We start from the raw sequence: 20,007 nt of genomic DNA, 5'->3' as shown, positions 1-20,007 counted from the left end.
GGCACCAGGTATACAGCAGAAAACTGTATCTGGAAGGTCTTATTTCTTTAAAAAAATCTGAAGCAAATATGGTGGCAAAATGTTAAGATTTGAGAAGGCTGGGCAGTAGATATGTGGGTGTCATTATATGACTCTATTTTTTCTGTGTGCTTGAAGTGTGTCATCATAAAAACCTATAACCTTTGTTAGACCAGGTGCCCCATTTGTCTCTTTGGGTGGAACCGCAGATGATAATTACCATAGACAGTAGCTGTTTAGGATGTGTTGGTCAATGGCATGATGCTCCCTAGCTGTGTGGCCTGGTTTTACCACTCAGAATCCAACAGTCTCTTTTTTTCAAGTCCACACATTTTAAAACTGCTCTATTTGTCTAAATTAACAGCAACAGTAAAGGGCCCTAGATGAAGTGTGCACTGGTTTTAAAGGACTCTGCCATTTTTAAGAATTCCACCTATTCATCTGTTCATCTGTCGGGCGGCTCTGCTCCACCCTGAGGCTCTGCTCTTTTACAACTCAGTGACTTTCAAAGTTGGTTACTTTGTTTAAAAGGCCGCTTCTTTGGTGGTCTACTAGTCAGGAACTGGCATGTTCTTTCCGTGTAGCAGCCCAGGTTACAGTGTTACTTAACTCAGTGATTGAGGCTGTAGACTGCAAGTGCCTTGGTTCAAATCCCAGACTAACACAGGCAACTTGCTTTATTTTTTCTTTTATTCTTTTAAAAATTTATTTTAATTTATTTTATTTGGTTCAATTTTTACTTTTTTATTCTATTTGGGTTAATTTGGGGTTCATAAAATGGAGAATAAATAATAAAATGAGTTCAAATATTTAACCCCAAGCTGCCACCTAGTAAGCCCTCAGCAAACCTTCCCTATTGATTCTCATAGTCATGGTTACATAACATCTTTGGCTTTCGGTTTTCCACTGCTATAAAGCGAAAATCTTAGTCCAACACTATCATACAAGCTAGTTTTATGATAGGCAATTTGTTTGCTGCCCATTCAAACAAAGATGGTGAGTAGGAAAAAGTAAAAATATTGAGAGATATGAAAACTCTGACCTCTCATCAAAACTCCGCCTTGGAGTGTGTTTCCAGAACACAACCTCTAAAATGTCCTCATCCTGTTCTTCAGGCAAATTTTTGGTCTACAAGTCTATTAATGCTCTGTGAGACTTCTTAAGGCAGGTGCTGTGTCTTATCCTCTCCTGTTCTCACACACCAAGGGAGGTTCTCATGAAATGTTTGATGAAGGGTGCCTGGGTGGCTCACTTGGTTAAGCATCCGACTTCAGCTCAGGTCACGATCACATGATTCATGCATTCGAGTCCCATGTCGGGCTCTGTGCTGACAGCTAGCTCAGAGCCTGGAGCCTGCTTCAGATTCTGTATCTCCTTCACTCTCTGATCCTCCCCTGCTCACGCTCGATCTCTCACTCTCTCAGAAATAAATAAAACATTAAAAAAATAATAATAAATGAGGAAATGCTTTTTTAAAAAAAAAAAGAAATGTTTGATGAATGAATGAATGCATTTGTTAGCATCTTGGTTCTAAAGATATGCTAGACATTCTGAGTGTTGTGTAAATCTTGAAATATTTAAGCCTTGTATAGAAATTCCATTTTAGGGGCACCTGAGTGGCTCAGTTAAGGGTCTGACTTCAGCTCAGGTCATGATCTCACAGTTAGTGGGTTTGAGCCCCACATCGGGTTCTGTGCTGACAGTTCAGAGCCTGGATCCTGTTTCAGATTCTGTGTTTCCCTCTCTCTCTGACCCTCCCCCGCTCATGCTCTGTCTCTCTCTGTCTCAAAAATAAATAAAAACTATAAAAAAAAGGAATTCCATTTTATATTTGTTCATGGACTGACCTAATAGAGCATCTCATTAAAACCCTACTTTAAGTCTGAATCTTCCTTTCTCTAATTTGTTTTACCTTTGTGTTTATTTACTGGATTATGAGTCTCTCAGTTCTTTAGAAGAAAAGTACTCTGTGTAAACTAAGGGTAACTACTGATGATTTTCATGGCTATGATTTATTAATTAGTCTGGAAAATGCTTCTAACAACTTTGCACTGATAATCTGAGGACATAGGTTTTATTTCCAAATCTTCCCTCTCTAAGAGCTGTTTTCATTAATGAGGAAAGTGTAGGCTGGCTCTCCTCAGTCTTATTCTCAGATACAATCAATTGAAGAGAAATCAAAATCCTTTTCCATTACACTTGAATTAAGAGCAATTTGTTAACTGTATGGGGATTTCTCATAATCCAAAAGTTCTCTTTCATTCCTAGATGATTTTATTTTCACTGAAAGCATAAATTTGGAATACTTCATTACAAGATAGAGTTGATAGGATAAAGAACAATTTTTTCCCTACATGCCTAAAAATTAGCTATATTGTGACTAGCTAAACTTTGTGCATAGATCATTGGAATTCATCGTGATTTTCCTTCTGTGGGTTCAGAGTCACTGACTACTAAGGCTGGAGTAGTTCTTTTATTTTGTCAAAACTGAGGCCAGAGAAAAAGGGATTTTCATCACAGCAAAATTGTTTTGTTCTTTTCCAATAGTGAACATTATAAAACAAAACAATAATAGAACAGGATATCATAGAGCAAAAAGGGCCCAGTTTTTGTTTTATCTCCCTCTTCAATTCTCTGCCTCCTTTCAACTCTCTTGTGTCAGTGAAAAACTCAAAAGATAAGCAAAAAAAGGAAAGAAGGGCTGAAATAAAAACTGGGTTATTGATCTTGAAAAATTGAAACATGTATATTATAGATTATATTCACAAGCCTCACAAAAACATCAGGCTCATAGCATGTTGTGTCTACTCTTTATGCTGATTCTTAGATAACAATGACCAGCAAATAGGGGTAACTGCTCAGGGGGTTTCCTTTTATGGCCTAGCGGGAAGGTTCTTGAACTTATCCAACAGGTTGGTCCCAGGCGTTTCTTTCCTCTGGTGCCATCTGGGTCCAAAGTGGAAGAGGTGGAGGAGGGGGCAGCCAGGGCTGCAAATGACTATAGCTCTGGGTCAGTTCACCCCTACCTGCTCTTGTACATGGGCTCCCTCAACTTTGGTAGGTATTTGTCACACAAAATTCCAAATTACTATTTAGAAACTTTGACCCAAATTGACTAAAGATGAAAATCTATTGTGTATCTAGAAATAGCCTAAACAGAAAGATGAACAAAACCCACCATTTTCCTCAAACAGGTGATAATTGAGGGCTTTTCACTTCCAGAGGGAAGGGCCCTTTGGTGGTATTAAAACCTGCATGGGTGGGGCACCTGGGTGGCTCAGGAGGTTAAGCATCAGACTTCGGCCTAGGTCATATTTCATGGTTCCTGGGTTCGACCCCTGTGTCATGCTCAGTTGGGACAGCCTGGAGCCTACTTCAGATTCTGTGTCTCCCTCTCTCTCTGCCTCTTCCCCACTTGGACTCTGTCTCTCTCAAAAAACAAACAAACAAACAAAACCTCTGCATGGGTGTCCTGTCCTTAGGCTTTAGATAAATCACTCTGTTCTAATAACAATAAGGATATCAATTAGCCATCATAGATGTTAGCAACTAAACTGGACATGTTTATTATTAATATGTCTTGTTTACTTTCTAATTTCATTATAAATACTAGGTTATATAATAATTATCATTATCAACTTCACAAAACTCATATTTTCCAGCCAGATGTAAACATTTTGAAGGATTAGAATATTTTAAAGTCTTGTAAATAATCCCAGGTGATTAATAATATGATTTAACAATGTAGTTAAGAATGCTAATTCAATTGCTTTTTATCTCAATATCTCACTAGGAAGGACAGACTAGTCAAATGAGACAATGGGGCTTTGGTAACCCAATACTATCTTAATGTAAATTAACAGTAAACATTTGAAAACAACAGAGGAGATTTAAAAATAAATTTAAGCTTGGGTAATTGAATCCTGATTCAAAATGGTATTTAGCACTAGAATGTAATATACTACCTACTGCTCAGTCTATTATCTATCATTATCTTTTGAACCCTATAATTGGATGAACAGGCAACTATTCATAATAATAAGTTTGTTCAAAATCATCTGTTTGCTAGAGTCTGGGGTGTACACTGCAGTCATATTGAACTGAAGGCAAAACTGCTTACTTTATCCTTTCCATTGTGTGTTCTTCTTTGTTGCCAGAAGGCACAGCAACACTGCCCATCTGGATAGTTCAGAGCATCTCACCAAAATTAAAAAACAAAAACAAAAACAAAAACCAATAATTTTTCCTGCATTCCATGAATGGGCAACATAAATCATATTTGCTGCAAGACAGGCCACCCTTGAATCGGAGCCATCCTGTGCTTAGAGTGTGTGCACATAGCTGTGCTTAACACAGAACTGGGGCAAGCAAATTGCCTTTTGGAATTTCCATTAGATCTAACCAGGTAGTTGCTTTATTTGTCCTGTCACTGGTTTTATTTTTCAGTGATTCTTTAGTAGTTATATCCCTTCTTTTACAGTTATCCAAGCATCAGGTTGCACTGGGGCTCCTCACATAGGGCTCCTTCTAAGAGATTTAAATGGAAAGGCAACACAAGCCATTATTGGTTTATTTTCAGTTTTCATTATCAATAAAACAAGAGATCAGCATTTTCATGCTGTGTGAAACCTTCAGGGAAGTGCAATGTCCCTGTCATTATTTTTAGGCCAGACGGCCACCTGCCCCCACTAATGCAGATGGAATGATGAATCCATCAAAATAGAGATAAAATGATGAAAGCAAGCATCAGAGTCATAGAGTGGGCTTCTGCCCCGGTCTGCTGCATGGCTTCTTGACAATGTCCCTTTGAATTTAGTGGAGCCTGGATGGTAAAGACCACAGATCATGACAGAACATAAATTCGCCTCATAATGAGATTAGGAGGCAGGCAAAATAAATGTCCTGCTGTTACATGAGAGCCAGGCTCTAATCTGGTGTTTTCCTTGGAAATGATTATTTCCTTTGCAACAGGGGAACCATTGGCCCAACTAACTTAAATCTGACAGATTCTGTTTTGCCACGTGGTTATTTTTCATCTTCTTCTGTCTTTTTAGCAGCAGTTTTGAGGAGGCGTGTAAATGAATTGTGAGTCTTAAAGACTATTAACGGAGTTATGGATGACTATGTTCATGATCATTAATTGTATTTCTCAGACTCCCCTTTTAAGAAAAGTTCTGTGCAACCCCTCCCCCTTCTAAACAGCACTGGGCTGTGGAGGAGGTGTCATGACCCCTAGGGTCCTCTCGCTCTACCCTTAAGGATCAAAGGCAGAATAGATTCACTATTGTATTTGGGGTATTTTTTTAAATCTTTTCCCCGACTCTACTACTTAAAACCACTGGAAACAAGTATCACATACTAAAGAGCCTTAAAAAATGCCCAGATCAGGTGAACACACGTGGTCTCTGAGTGGAACAAAGGCCTTGAGTATGCAGCTTGATTGCAAAGCACTTTTTTGGTTTTCAGCAGAAGGCAATCTCACCTGAAGTACAATACCCTCCTCTCATTAAAAATGCAAGATAGGATCTCCTCCTGGATCCTTTCTACAGAACCTGATGCAAGTTCATGGGCTGCACTGTCCTTAGCAGTGAGTGGCATTTAATCAAAGCCTTCTGTGAAATAATCTCCGAGTTTCCCGAGCCCTGTAAAGTCACCAAGAGAGTTGAGAGGTCCTTTCAAAGGAAGGGGAGATCAGACTCTGAATTTAGGAGTATTTAAAGCTTCTGCATAGAAGGCACAGACAATTTAATGTACACTTATTTTCTCTACATTTTCTCAGGTCCAGGCTGGAGATTCCTTACTTCTCTGTGACCACCCGTTAGGAATAAATCATTTGCTAGTACGTTGATTCATGGTATTCTGACATATTATTTTTTTAGGCTGGAATAAACCCACAGAAATCTTTTGTGTTTGCATATGCATTTTACAGTGTATGCAGTGGTTTAAAAACATTAGCGCATCTAATGAAAGTTTCCTTTCTGCGTCTGGTGTTTCCATCTAAAAACTTAAACTGCAAATCCAGCAACTATGGGGGAGAAAATATATTTGTGGCCCAATTTAATAAGTTTTTTTCCTTTCAACTTTCTTATTTCTCAAAAGTTTGAATTGTATTCCTACTTGTATATTTTCTATGCCTCTGATTTGCAGATGTCTGAAAGTTTCAAGTCATTTCTGCTCCCATGCTCTGTTAACACCCTCCTCGTCAGGGGAAACAGTCCAAGGGAAGACAGACTGATTTCTGTTAAGTAGGTGCTCCTACATTCACTGGTGCTCTCTTACAACTCACCTTATCATTCCTTAATTCTTTCTTCCCTGCCCGGCCAGATCTATCCCCCATTCTCCACGGCACCCTAGATTTGTAATTTAAACTGCAAACAGTAACTTTATGAAGTGTCCAGCATATTTGTCATGTGTTAATGATTTTCTGATAGCAACCCATGCATTAAACTCTCAGAATTCATGTTAAAGTTCTATGTCCCATACTTTCCCTGAAGGAATTCCCCGAATTATCTTTGCTTACCTCATATAAGTGAACTTGTTCTTGGGTTACAGCAAAGATTAATAACACGTTATTTTGCACCAGCTTATCAATGAGTTGTCCAATTGTTGGATATTCCTAAAAATGACATATAGATTCTAAGTGTCATCTTAACACAAGTGTGTAAAATAAAGAAAGGAGTATTTCTTTCAAAGATATCACAGTAAGTTTGGCATTTCAATTTGCTTCTAAGTAAACAAATACACAATTAGCATTAGTCACTTAATTGGTTTAATAATTGTTTCCTAAATCTTGTAAATCCAATTAATTCCAAAGAGTCCATGCCTGGCAATGTGGTATAGTATGCCCTGTCACTTCTAAGGAGAGCACTTGGAATTTATTTAAAGACATATGTGTGTGTGTCATATTTTCAATGGTAGAGACATGGTTCTTCTAAGTGCCACTTGCCAGCAGACTCAAGCTGTAGAGAATGTTAGAGTTGGGGGAGGAGTGGTAGGCATGATATATGTGACTGCAGTGACTCAGGTAGCTCTGACACTCCTACTGGAATTGGATGAGGTGGGCTGAGGGCTGAGGAAGGGACAGCCTACTGAGGCTGACACACTACGGTTCCTACGTCCATCTGATTTGAGACATTCCTGCACCAGTTTTGGATTTGTTTTTACTGACTTTTTGATGTCACTAATCAATTTTATGGGATCCTGTGATAATTTTACAGGACAACTGAAAACACCTCGTATTTCTTTTTCATTGACACATTCATTCCCAAGTGATATGAGTTCTTTGAAAAACAAGGAAGGCATAAATTATCAAATTTGAACATGGCCTCTACTTTCTAAGGTTAAAAAATGTGCAGCACACTTGGCTGTTGTATGAATCCAAATGTGGATAATATACAAAGAGGTAACTCAAATGAAAGAGCAGCCTGCAAACAATGAAGCTAAGATTATGTTGATCATGAAGGCAGCCAAAGCAGAGCAATGCTGACAAATAATTCCTTTTATACATTGATGTGTGTGTTCACATACTCTCAGCACTCTGGGAGTAATTCTGCCTAATGTTTTCTTTAGGCACAAGATTCAAGTTCAGGGAAAAGTATAGTTTTGTCTAAAATGTTCATGTAAATGAACCAGCTGCGTATCTGGCTGTGTAATATGTGCTTGCCATCCAATTTGGATTTTTATTAGTAGATATCCAGATAACATAAATCTTCCAGAGTCTGACATTTTGAGTGTCCCCTGCTTTTCAAGTGCCCAAACATCAAAAATCCTTTACCTGAAAGACTAAATTCCCCCAACAGTGGCCCCTCCTATCTCCACATTCTCACACTTTCAAATGATGTGCATATATAGCAAGGATCACACTGTAAAGCCCTACATAGATGGGCAAATGTGGTTTTCTATTTGACCTAAATCGGTTTAATTTCCACAATTATATTGTAAGTTCCTCAAGGCCAGGGACCATGTACTATTATTTTGTGGTCCCAGGAGTCTGGCCCAGCACTGAGTGCACAGAAAGTGTTCAAAGGACCCAGGGAACTATGCTGCAGGCAGACATGGAAATAACCCACAACTTCTGTGTATTTGTACCAACTTACTGAGCAAAATGAATTGAACTTTTATTAGATGAGAAGGTCATACCAAGGAACAAGTAGTGCTTGCTTCTAAGATCCTGCTTTTTCAGAGATGTCTATTAATGGGGCATTTGAATAATTGCAAGATAGAGTAATGAAAAAGTGATCAGTTTTCTTGGCCCTCAAAGGCTAAAACACAAAAATGTGCCTACTCTCATAAATATTGTAATGTGGAAAGGCAATTTATGTGATAAAAGAATATATATGTTTGAGGACTACTATTGGTCAAGTTTGAGGAATGCTATTGGTCAATAAGGGAAAACACTCATGTTGAAATTTAGAAATTTAAGTCAATGAATGGTAGCAGGTAATTTATGAATCATTTGGGTTTTTTTAAAACTAATATATATCATATATATTAAAACTAATATATATGTATTATAACTAATATATATAATATATATATTATGTCACTGAATTCTTTTTTTCAGGAATAGTTTTTCCAATCTGATATTAGAATTCTGGGTTCTTCTCTCTGTCTCTCTCTCTCTCTCTCTCTCTCAATCCCTTCTATATATTTCTATATGTAGCACTGTCATTTTAAGAAGTTACTTGAATTTTTAAGTACCATATTTTCCCAAGTGCTATTGGGGATAATATGATCTTCCCAGGTTGCTACTTCATAATTCAATTCTATTTCATACATAGTCAACACCCATTGTGTTCCAGGCACTGTGCTGTCAGGAGATAGAGATAATACACTAGTCCCAGCCCTGAGGAACACACATTAAAGACCAACAAATATGAGCAAACACATTTCAGCATGGAGATGGATAAGAAGGCATCTATGTAATAGAGCGAGGGGAAGTATGATCACTTCAGGGTCTAGCAGAGGGCAAAGAGGGCTCTCTGGAAGCAGTCATAATTAAGTTGGGTTTTAAAGGATAATTAAGAGTCTCTCAGCAGCCTAGGAGAGAAGAGCATTCCAGACAGGGGGAAGAACATGTGCTCGAATGTGGCAGCTTCATGGTCCAAGCAAGGAAAGCAGTGAGATACATAGGGTGCTGGTGAGGATCAAATACAATCATGTATGTCAAAGAGCTCTGAAATTTTTACTTTGTTTTACAAAAGTTAAGAGCTTTTTCTTTTTTCTTTGAATGTTACCAGCATTTTTTAAATAACAAAAATAAGCCAAATGTGAATAAGCACCAGCCAAGCAGTACCTGACTAGTTGTTCCCCATGGAACACTATGGTACACAAAAGCATGGCATTACTTAGGGGGCATGACTCTGGGACCATCATTCACTGAAACTCCTAGGTGATTGTTATTTTGGCCTAAGATCCCCTGGGGCCCTTCTGGGGCTGTTGTTGAGAGCGGGCCCAGACTTCTCACATATACCCACCATCCACCTGTCCTCCTGTCCAAAGCTCTAAGGGAAATTTGTTAATCTGAAATTAGAACATGTGCACTGTTTTCACCAAATGTGGGTTATTCTGCTGGGTACTGCAACAATTGTTGCTTCATTTGCCTACTTGAAGCCCCGAAAACAGTGTAGAGTGCAGGTTACACACCAAGACAGTTGACATGGAGTATTCATTCTTGTTGTCCAAGTGACAGAGCCCATCGTTAGGAATGACGATGCCTGCCAGTTTGCTGTCCATTCCAAAATGAGAATCAGCATCACTCACAAAGACCAGGAGATGGAGGGAGTCATTCCGCCAGCCAATTTTTTCCTACAGTGAGAAAGAAATATTTGGGTTGTATGGGATAGAAGCAGGCATTTATTGAGAGTGGATCAATTATGATTGAACACATTCAGATCATAAAAACTATATTGCTGATCTATCTATTTTGGCTCTTTTCATCTCTTGTGAGTTGATAATATTAATGTACTAAAAATATGAAATTCTATGGTATTTGCTTTTTCTTGGATAGCACCTTTAGATGATTTATGCTTCAGAATAAACAGTTCCACTATAATCACTATCCAGTTGATCTTGACTTTTACATAGTTAATTATTTTTACTGTCCAGCTTTCAATTTACCAGAAAAATGAGAAGAGGGAATAGGGGAGGTCATAGATCATTCCAAACCCAAGCCGAAGCAAAACTAGTAAGAATGCAATACACAGTGGACTTAAAGTATGCCTGTTTTTATTAAAATGTCACCCAACATTTAGGTACATTTTTCTTTTTCTACTGATACCATCCAAAAATTATAAATGTAATAGAAATATAAGAATTTCTTTTCAAAATACAATCCCCCAGTGTATGGCTATGTAAGATGATCTGTTGTCTGTTTCTTAGCAAAGCTCTCCCCTTTAACTGGTACTAGTCCAGGAACTAGTGGGACAAAAGCTCATACTGTCAGCACCATCCCACCTGGCCCCTTTCCCCCTTTCCCTAATACTTTGGCTCCTCTGCCTTCCAGGACCTTTAGTTCTGTCTGTTTCTTGGTATTTTCCAGGAAGACCTGTCATCTGGACAGGGGAATCACTCCCTTGGACACCTGTCTGATTGTCAAGGAGGGGCAGTTCGGTTTTTCTGCATTGTTGTAGGGACTGTGTAGCTTCTGGTACTTATTTTGTTGACTCAAAACAATAGATATCTAATCTTATGTAGAACTTTATACTGATCAGGGCATTTTTATTTTTCATTAATTTCTGCCTGTGATTTTTATTTTTACCATGGTTTATTCAAGAACAAGTATGATCTTGATCTTTGAAAACTGGTCATACCTGACTATTGTTTTAACCAATTTTTCCCAATACTATTATAATTTTATTAGATTATTTGAATATCAGGCATAAAAAAGTATCTGTTTCAACATGACTGAATTACAAATTTTTAGAAACATTCTAAGGAATTTAGAAATGTGACAATTAAAGGAAAGATAAAGTTAGCTAAGCTTTTCAAAATAGATTTGCTAATAAGAGATGGAATTTGTGTTCCCCCTCAGCATACCTTACACACAGCAGCTTGCATAATTGCATCAAATCCACCTTCTGGTGTATCAATATTAGCAGAAATTTTCTGGTTCTTCACAATTTCATTGAATCTTTCAGCATCATTTGTCAATGGCAGAATGTGCTTGAATCCAAATGTAGGTAAGCAGAAGTATGGAATACTACTGCAAAAGTAAAATGTGAAAATATTCTTGATGAACTATGATACAGCACACAATTAATGGATCTAGTAACCTATCGACTTCATCTTAAATGAAGATGAATTTTCTTCAAGTGCCTGACTCTGTAACTTGATTATGAATCTCCCCATTAAGGTTGTTCATGATCTCCCACCTACCCCTCTAAAGTGACCATCTTAGCTCACACTTAGAGCTTACTGTATATTTTACTCTAATTCAAGCTCAGATAACAGATAATCAGGCCAGACTCCCCACTTCTCTCTCTCTCTCTCTCTCTGTGTGTGTGTGTGTGTGTGTGTAATCACTACTTTCCAGTGCTTCTCAACCAAAATCTACCATTAAGTTTGTGTGATGACAACAATTCCTTTGTATTCAGATGGCTTAAGGTATTATCAAATATGAGTCACCCTGTAGCAAGACTCAGAGAGATACCTGTCTTCTTTCTTCTCTGCTCCTCCCTATACTCCCAACCCTGCCTGCCAAGGGCCAAAAAGTCAGAACAGAACTCTTGGTTCTGTAGCTCAATTCTATCATGACTGAATAGACTGTTGTATACCTGGCTAAGAATAAGACTGCCACTTAAAACAGTTGACACATGGGAGAAATGCCATAGTAATATGGGATCTGCCCCAAAGATATTGCAGTTGAACAGAAATTGCTGATCATGAACTCAGCGACATCTTATTCTGAAAGCCAGTTAGTCATTGTGGGCGAGACCTTGGACAAGGTACTCAACCCTTCTGAGATTTGGGTTTTCATTTGTAGAATGGACATAATAGTATAGAGCAGAGGCTTTCAAAGTATGGTCCTTGAACCAGCAGCATGAACATCACATGGGAACTTGTTATAAATGCAAAATCTGGGATCCTATTCCAGACCTACTGAGTGAGATATGTGAGGAGTAGGCTCAGTGATGCATTCATATCTTCCTGATGCATTCTAATGTTTGAGAAACACTTGTATAGAAGTACAGAAACAAAAAAGAGTAGTTCACAGTGAGGTTGTGCTTTGCTGCCTGGGGAAAGCTGGTGGATTCTTATAAGAACAGCTTTTCAGGTTCAGTAGCCTGCCTCACCAGCACACAAAGAGTTGGGGCATTGATCAGGGTGAGACTCCTGTTCTTGACCAAGTTCATCTGCCTGAGTCAGTCTTCATTATTCACAGATTCCATATCTGTGAATTCACTTACTTACTAAAATTCACTTGTAAGCCCCAAATCAATACTTTTGGTACTTTCTGAGTCGTTTATATACACACACAGAAGGGCAAAAAATTTGAGTCACCTGATTCACATGTTCCCAACTGAGGTCAAACAAGTCTCTGTGTTCTCACTTCATCTCTCATACTTGTAAACAAGTGTCCTTTTTGTGGTCTATTGGGTTTCTTTTTGTTTTTTCACTTTTGTGATTTTTATTGGTGATTTTGCTGTTTGGAATGGTCCTCCAATGTAGTGCTGAAGTGTTGCCTAAGTGCAAGAAGGCTGTGATGTGCCTTATAGAGAAAATATGTGTATTAGATAAGTTTGTTCTGGCATGAGTTATAGTGTTGTTGGTTGTGAGTGTAAAGCTAATGAATCAACAATATATATTAAATAAGGTCTTTAAACAGTGTTTAAACAGAAAATAAAGTTATGTGTTGATCAGGTGGGAAAAAAAAAATGGCCAGAGGCTTGCATGAGCCTAATCCTGTGTTTTTTTCTAGGAGCAATGATTTAGCATTGGGTAAATCAGTATTTGAGGATACTTTATAGAGCAAGACTCCCATGAATAATGAGAATCAACTATACAAATCAGAATGATTATGGATTCATTCACACTGAGAAATGGAGCTCTGCTAGGACCAAAATGCTAGTACCTGCAAAGGTAGTGATTTCTTTCCTGTCAGTAGACTTTTATGGAAAGCAGATCATAATCCAGTAGGTCCTCAGGCCTTAGAAGCGGGGGAGTCAGATGTCCCAAGTCAGCCATCTCCAGAATGGATGCTCTTGGTCATCCCTGGCTCCTCCCTCACCTGTGGTTGGCTTCCTCAGCTAACAAAGTTTGGGAAGTTCTGATAGCCAAGGGGACTAGAAACTCTGGAAGGGCCTTGATTAAGCCTCTTGGATGAATGTGGCCCATGCCTGCCTCTGGGTCCACTCTTCATTTGCATTCCCCTAAACTCTCATGAGTAAACCTACAGGCCTGTTCATTCTTTCAGCTCTGTCAAGACACCAGGAAGCCAGCCTATAGTTTCCAGGAAACTTTCTGTATTTCCTTTCTGACTCATTACATTTAACTTTAATTCTTAGAAGGCAGTTCTATTCTCTTATTTTCAATATCTTGCATCAGCTTTCATTGAAGCTCTGAGTGCTAACCAGATAGTATATACTTAGTAAGACGGTTGTAAGGCTTGAATGAACTAAACTATGAAAAGAACACTTTTCAGTTAAGTGCTTACTAAACATTAATGTCGTTTTTTTTTTACCTAAATCACTTTTACACAAGGTGTAAAAAGCAGACCTGATGACAGATCATAAATTTGGCCAATGGCATCTCTAGAGCTATATGTTTCTTTACTGATCAAAATAATACTACATGTCCACTGATGAAAATTTGAGTTAATATAAAAGTATAAAAAAGAAGATAAAAGCATAAATGTTAATAATTATGAGATATATCATAGTTTATTTGATAATCTATTAATAAAATTTTGTTTCATAAATCTTCCCATAATTAAAAAATGTAGTGATCCTTCCACATACACCTTTGCAGCCTATGTTATATCTCTGCTGGGAATTGATTCCAGAGAAATTGCTGGGTTACTTTTCGATCGATTATCGAAAACTCTTTTCCAAAATTTTTTTTATCAGTTACATCATTAAAAACAAAACAAAGCAAAAACAAAACAAAAACACACCAGTTGATTAGTTAAAAATGTCACCTTAATTTAAGGTTTAATTTCTGTTATATTACTACTGAGCACTTGTTCATATTTATGAACAGTTTGTATTTCTGCTTTTGCCAATTGTCAGCTTACACCCTTTGCTCATTTCCTTATTGGGGTGTTTCTTATTTTCTAACTTAATTTTAAGGACCTTTTCTCTTAAAAATATTAATCTTTGTCTTTGTGGTTTGTCTTTTAATTTTGTGTATGCTGTTTTACATTACAAAACCTTAAAATGTTTTATGTAGTCAGTTTTCTTTTTCAACCTTCAAATATTAGATGTATTTTTAAGAGTTATATGAGGAAGATGTTTAATTTCTTTTTGCAAATCATTACCTATTAAATGACAACAATTTATCATTTGTTTTAATTGCTCCAATAGCATTTAAAGTAGTTGTGTGCTGGAAGAAAATGCATTTGATTTAGAAATAAAAGACTGAGAAGTGATCTGTCCTTGGGCAAGTTACTTAACATTGCTGGGTCTCAGTATCCTCATCTGTACAATGAGACGGGTACACCTACGTCACAAAGTTTTGTGAAAGTTACATGATATAAAAAGTACACAACTATGTGAGGTATACCATGGTACCTATAATCTAAGTATTCTTGAAAATTGTTAATTTAATCTTGTATTTGGGGCTGCTTGCTCACACTGTGAGCAATGCACAAATGTGTGCACAAAAGTGGCATTTGAGCATCTTCTGAAAGAACTAGCGTTCCTATCTTTTTGATAGGAAATTTACAAGAATTTGTAAGAAATTTACATCTTTGTTGGTAAGAACTGCTAGGCAGGTCTTACTAGAAGGCTATGCTTTTGGAAAATGGAATGAAATTTTAGTTTAATTCAGTAAACACACACGTGTGCTGGGAGAGCAAACACACACGTGTGCTGGGAGAGCAAGGTAGCTAAAGCAAAACAGAACGTCAGACTTGGGTCATGCCAGGAAATATTGAGTGGAGACTACCCCTGTTTTGGTCAGAGTCCTTCCTCTAACAAATGCTCCTATTGGGCTACTACTCCCTTAGCAGAGTAATTGAAGGAAGTAGGTACTCATCACCAAATAATTTGATTCTAAGTCCCTAGATAACAATAGATTTGCATTTAAAATGCAGAATAAGGGCACCTGGCTGGCTCAGTTGGTTAAGCATCTGACTTTCGATTTTGGCTCAGGTCATGATCTCATGGTTGGTGAGATTGAGCCCTGCGTTCGGCTCTGTGCTGACAGCACCAAGCCTGCTTGGGATTCTCTCTCTCCTTCTCTCTCTGGTCTCCCCCTAGCCCCCTGCTCATGCTTTCTCTCTTTCAAAATAAATAAATTAAAAATATAAAATGCAGAATAATTGTGAAACACTATACAAAAATACTATTTATATTTCTGTTAGAGTTTTAAATAAATATCCATAAATTAAGATTACAATGATAAATACCAAATAGCTAACACCATCATTTTGAATGGGATTAGAAATAATTTCCATTTTCCTCTTTTTGTCTGTATTTTCACATGGACTAGTTATTATCTTTGCAATAAGAAACTGTTCTGTACACTCATACGTGTTTATGTGTGTGTACACGTAAGAAATCTAAGCATTTTGTTGGGGCGTCGGGTGGCTTAGTCGGTTAAGCGTCTGACTTTCGCTTAGGTCATGATCTCGCCGTTTGTGGTTTTGAGCCCCGCGTCGGGCTCTGTGCTGACTGCCAGCTCAGAGCCTGGAACCTGCTTCAGATTCTGTGTCTCCCTCTCTCTCTGACCCTCCCCTGTTCACGCTGTCTCTCTCTCTTTCTCTCCTAGAAATAAATAAAAACACTAAAAAAAATAAAAATAAAAGAAATCTAAGCATTTTGTGGTTCCACTTCTTTGGCAAAACTGTAATGAATCCCTCATTGCTGGTATCATATTAAAAAACAAACAAAACATAAAACAAAATATAGCACATATGGAATGATGTTAAAAAGGAAATCTCTCAAAATGTTTGATAGAGGCAGAAAATTTGACTTTTGTGCTAGTAAATATTTTAAAATGCATATCACAACCTATCTACAAATATGAAAATGGAGAAAATACATTTTTGTTAGTGTACCTTAAACAACAGCATAAGGAAAACGTCTTTAAAAATGTAAGCCACTTCAGCATTCTTTACATGGTGTAATAAAAATGTTTAGTGACCCTACGTACAAGGAAGATAAAGAAAGAAAGCTACTCCAAAAAGCATTAGAGATTAGATTAAGCGAGTTTTAAAAGTGTGGTGCACAGACCCACATAGGTCCCTGAGACATTTTCAGAGAGGCCATCAGGTCAAAGTATTTTCTGATAATAATAAAAGATGTTATTTGTCTTTTTCACTGTGTTGACATTTGCACTGATGCTGCAAAAGCAATGGTGAGTAAAACTGCTGGAGCTAGGGATCAAGGCAATGGCTCGAAACTGGCTAGTGGTTCTTATGATTTTTACTGGCAAACATTTATCATCATAATAAAATTGCTTTTACTTGGTTATCCTTGATAAAGCAGTAAATGTTATTGCTTTTATTAAGTCTATACCCTTGAATACGTGTTTTTTAAAAAAAATATTTCTGGGGCGCTTGCCTGGCTCAACACAACTCCTGATCTCGGGATCATCAGTTTGAGTCCCACATTAGACATGAAGCCTACTTAAAAAATTAAAAAATAAATAATAAATGAATAAAATATTTCTGTATAACCACATGGGAAATATGCATACAGCATTTCTGCGGCACACAGAAGTACAATGTTCATAGTGGAAAAAAAAAAAAAAACTTCTGCAATTGTTTGAGCTCAACTGGCCCTTTTTTTATAGAAGATTTTCACCTGAAAGATTGTGTGACAGCCAAACTACTATTCCAACTTGGGTATTTAGCAGATATGCTCTTAAACATAAGGAAAGCCTGTCCTTCAAGGAAAACAGTTGTCAGTATTTGTTGCCAATGATAAAATTTGAGGTAACTAGAAAATTAAAATTGGAAAATTGTGATCTGCTACCCATGAGATTAATAGCGTCTCAGTACTTCAAGACTTAACTGAAAAGATTTATGGTGATATTAACAAATGTGACTCTTTTCGACACCGTGTTAAGAAACTTGGAAGATATATGTAATTCACTGAAAAAATATTTTCCAAATGACCAAAGTATTATATTACAAAATCACATACATAAGTAAAACAGCCATTCAAAGTGCAAGACAGAATAATGGCTTTACAAAGAGCTCATTGATATTGTTTCAGACTCTGCTTGAAACTGACTTTTACCTCTTCGCTAGTTTGAATGTAGTATCAAAGAAGAATGTCCACAGACATTGTAAAAAGCTATTAAATTATTCCTACTTTTTCAACTATATATCTATGTGAGATTTGACTCTCTTCATGGAATTCAACCAAAACTAAATATTGCAACAAATTAAATACAGAAGAATAGTTGTTTTCTATCAAACCAGATATTTTAAGAGGCTTGTGAAAATGTAAAACAGTGCCGTTATTCTTCCTAATTTTTGTTTTGTTATGAAAAATATAATTATTTTTTATAAAGATGTAATTTTATAATAATGTACAATGTGTTTCTCATTAGAATTATGAAATGAATCAATAAATAATTATTTAAAAAATTTCTCACTTTATTTCCTAATATGCTGAATTTTGATAGATAAAACCCATATAACTAAAGCTTTATGGGGTCTTAATTTTTGAAGTATAAGAAATTCCTGAGCTCTAAAAGTGTGAGGATTCTACTTTGAAATAACTAGAAATACTAAGAATGGATGAGAGGAAGAAAATTAATACTTGTTTTGAATGTTTGTTATATTCTGACCTCATTTAATTCTCACAATTACCCTAGAACATGAATATTATTATCCCCATTTATACATGAAGAGACTGACTAAAAGAGAATAAGTTGTTTGTCCAAAGTTATCATTTAAACCCAGGTCTGTAGAACTCCTCACTTTTTCCTCTTATTGCCTTCCTACCAAAGAACATTTTATTCCATAATTATAAGGTTTGGATTGATCAAAGGACTGACTATTACATTTGGTATTTGAGTTCTTGGTGTGTATATATCTGGTGGGTGGTATCTGGACAGAGAAATTGGGAGAATCTGGGAGGTGAAAGGAAAGGAAAAAATATAATGTTGCAGGAAATAACTCATTATTTATCATTTTAATGAATGGTGAATTTTGAAAATAAGAATAAAAGAAACACCTTTGGAAAATATTGACCTTACAAGAGATCAAATATGTGATTTTCCTTTAGGACTCCATTCACCACATCTTGTGCAATGCTCTGCTCTCCCCACCAACTTCACTCTATTGATGTTGGTAGTAACTGCCATTGATGGAGAGCTTCACGGTGAAGCCCAGTACCAGATGCTTCATTCCCTCATCCAATCTTTACAACCACTCTGTGTGATCAGTATTCCAAATTGAAGCTTTAAGAGTGAAAATGTTTGCCTAAATTGATGTTATAAGTGAGTAGACAAATCAGAACCTAATGCAGGGCTGACAGCAAAGCCCATGCTTTTAATCACCATGCTGTACCGTGTGTCTGCTCCCCAAAGAATTTCAGCTTTTTGAGGACGGAGTATAAATCTTTTTCTTCCAGATATCTCTATGTCTAGCACAATGCTTGGTACATAGTTAGAGAACAGTAAATTTTGTTGACTGAATTAATGAATAAATGAATGCATGAATGAAATGCAGTCAGAGCTATGAAAAGCCAAACTGCTTTCTTTTTCCTAGGAACCTCATTAAAGACAGGGTTTTATTGTTAGGTGATAGGCTACCATCTGTTTGTTAATTTTAATTGTTTTCTCTGGTAACATCCCTTACTCATTGTTTCCCATTGTCATTATTGTACTTCATGTTACTACATCTTATCTGGCCTGTGACAGAAAGAATGATTTTAACTAAGCTCCCTGGGACAGAGGTAGGACTTTGTAATCCTAGATGAAACTGCACTACTAGACTTTCTGCCAAAGCATAACATACCAAAGATCTAAATAAATACATACATAACTAAATAAATACAAATTTTAAACAAATACAACATTTTCTATTTTTTAAAGAAAGGGCCAGAGCATTAGAAATGCTTTGGGAGGCTGTTAGAACCAAGTTCATTTCCCTTCACAAGTAAATTAAACAATCGATAATAGTAATCATATCTTACTATTTAATATACAGCATAAATCTATTCCCTAGAAAGCTCTTTGTTCAGTGTTGCCAGAACTGCTGTTCTTCCCTACTTCCAGAAACCTGGTTTCATTTGGGGTAGCAATACGCTTCCTTTGCAGCTAGACATGGCCATGTAACAAAGTCCTGGCCAGTGAGATGAAAGTATAAGGAGTTGGGGAAAATTTCTGACAGAACTCCTTAAATCAAGGAAATAAAATTTGTCATCCATTTATGATTTTTAAAAAATTTACCAAATAAGGAATAGAAAAGAACATTCTTGATCTGATAAAAGGAATAAAAAAAAAAGTAGCTAATAATATAACCAATGGTGAAACATTGAAGATTTCCTCTTAAGATCATAAGCAAGATAAGTGGCAACTCTCTCCGCTTCTATTTAAAATAGTATTAATGACCCTAACCAGTACAATAAGGCAAGAAAAGAAAGAAAAGGCATAATTATTGGAAGAGGAAGAAGTTGTTATAAATGACATAGTCATGTACATAAAAAGTTCTAAGGAATCTATAAAAAATCGGACTAGAACAAATGAGACAATTTATCAAGGCTGCAGCATGCAATGTGAATATGCAAAATAAATTGCATTTCTATATGTTATCAACAAACATGTAGAAAACACTATTAGCAATAGCGTTTTAAAAAGCACCTAGGAGTA

General features: G+C 36.8%; 1 protein-coding gene across 2 annotated transcripts in view; it reads right to left on the bottom strand.

Annotated features, from left to right (window-relative positions):
• ITGB6 (integrin subunit beta 6) overlaps window positions 1-20,007 on the bottom strand; it is a 77,401-nt gene that overhangs the window by 49,346 nt on the left and 8,048 nt on the right. For both annotated transcript variants that reach the window (XM_039237547.1, XM_039237548.1), the window contains 3 exons: window positions 11,056-11,221; window positions 9,664-9,825; window positions 6,539-6,634 (listed from right to left, as the gene is read on the bottom strand). In XM_039237547.1, the coding sequence (XP_039093478.1) occupies window positions 6,539-6,634; window positions 9,664-9,825; window positions 11,056-11,221 (424 nt within the window). The remainder of the gene's footprint in view (window positions 1-6,538; window positions 6,635-9,663; window positions 9,826-11,055; window positions 11,222-20,007) is intronic.

The sequence above is a fragment of the Hyaena hyaena genome, unplaced genomic scaffold (genome assembly GCF_003009895.1).
Source record: "Hyaena hyaena isolate Hyena2069 unplaced genomic scaffold, ASM300989v1 scaffold_126, whole genome shotgun sequence".
NCBI classification, from domain to species: Eukaryota; Metazoa; Chordata; class Mammalia; order Carnivora; family Hyaenidae; genus Hyaena; species Hyaena hyaena.
The sequence above is the reverse complement of the archived record's forward strand: the minus strand, read 5'-3'. Positions and strand labels throughout refer to the sequence as shown.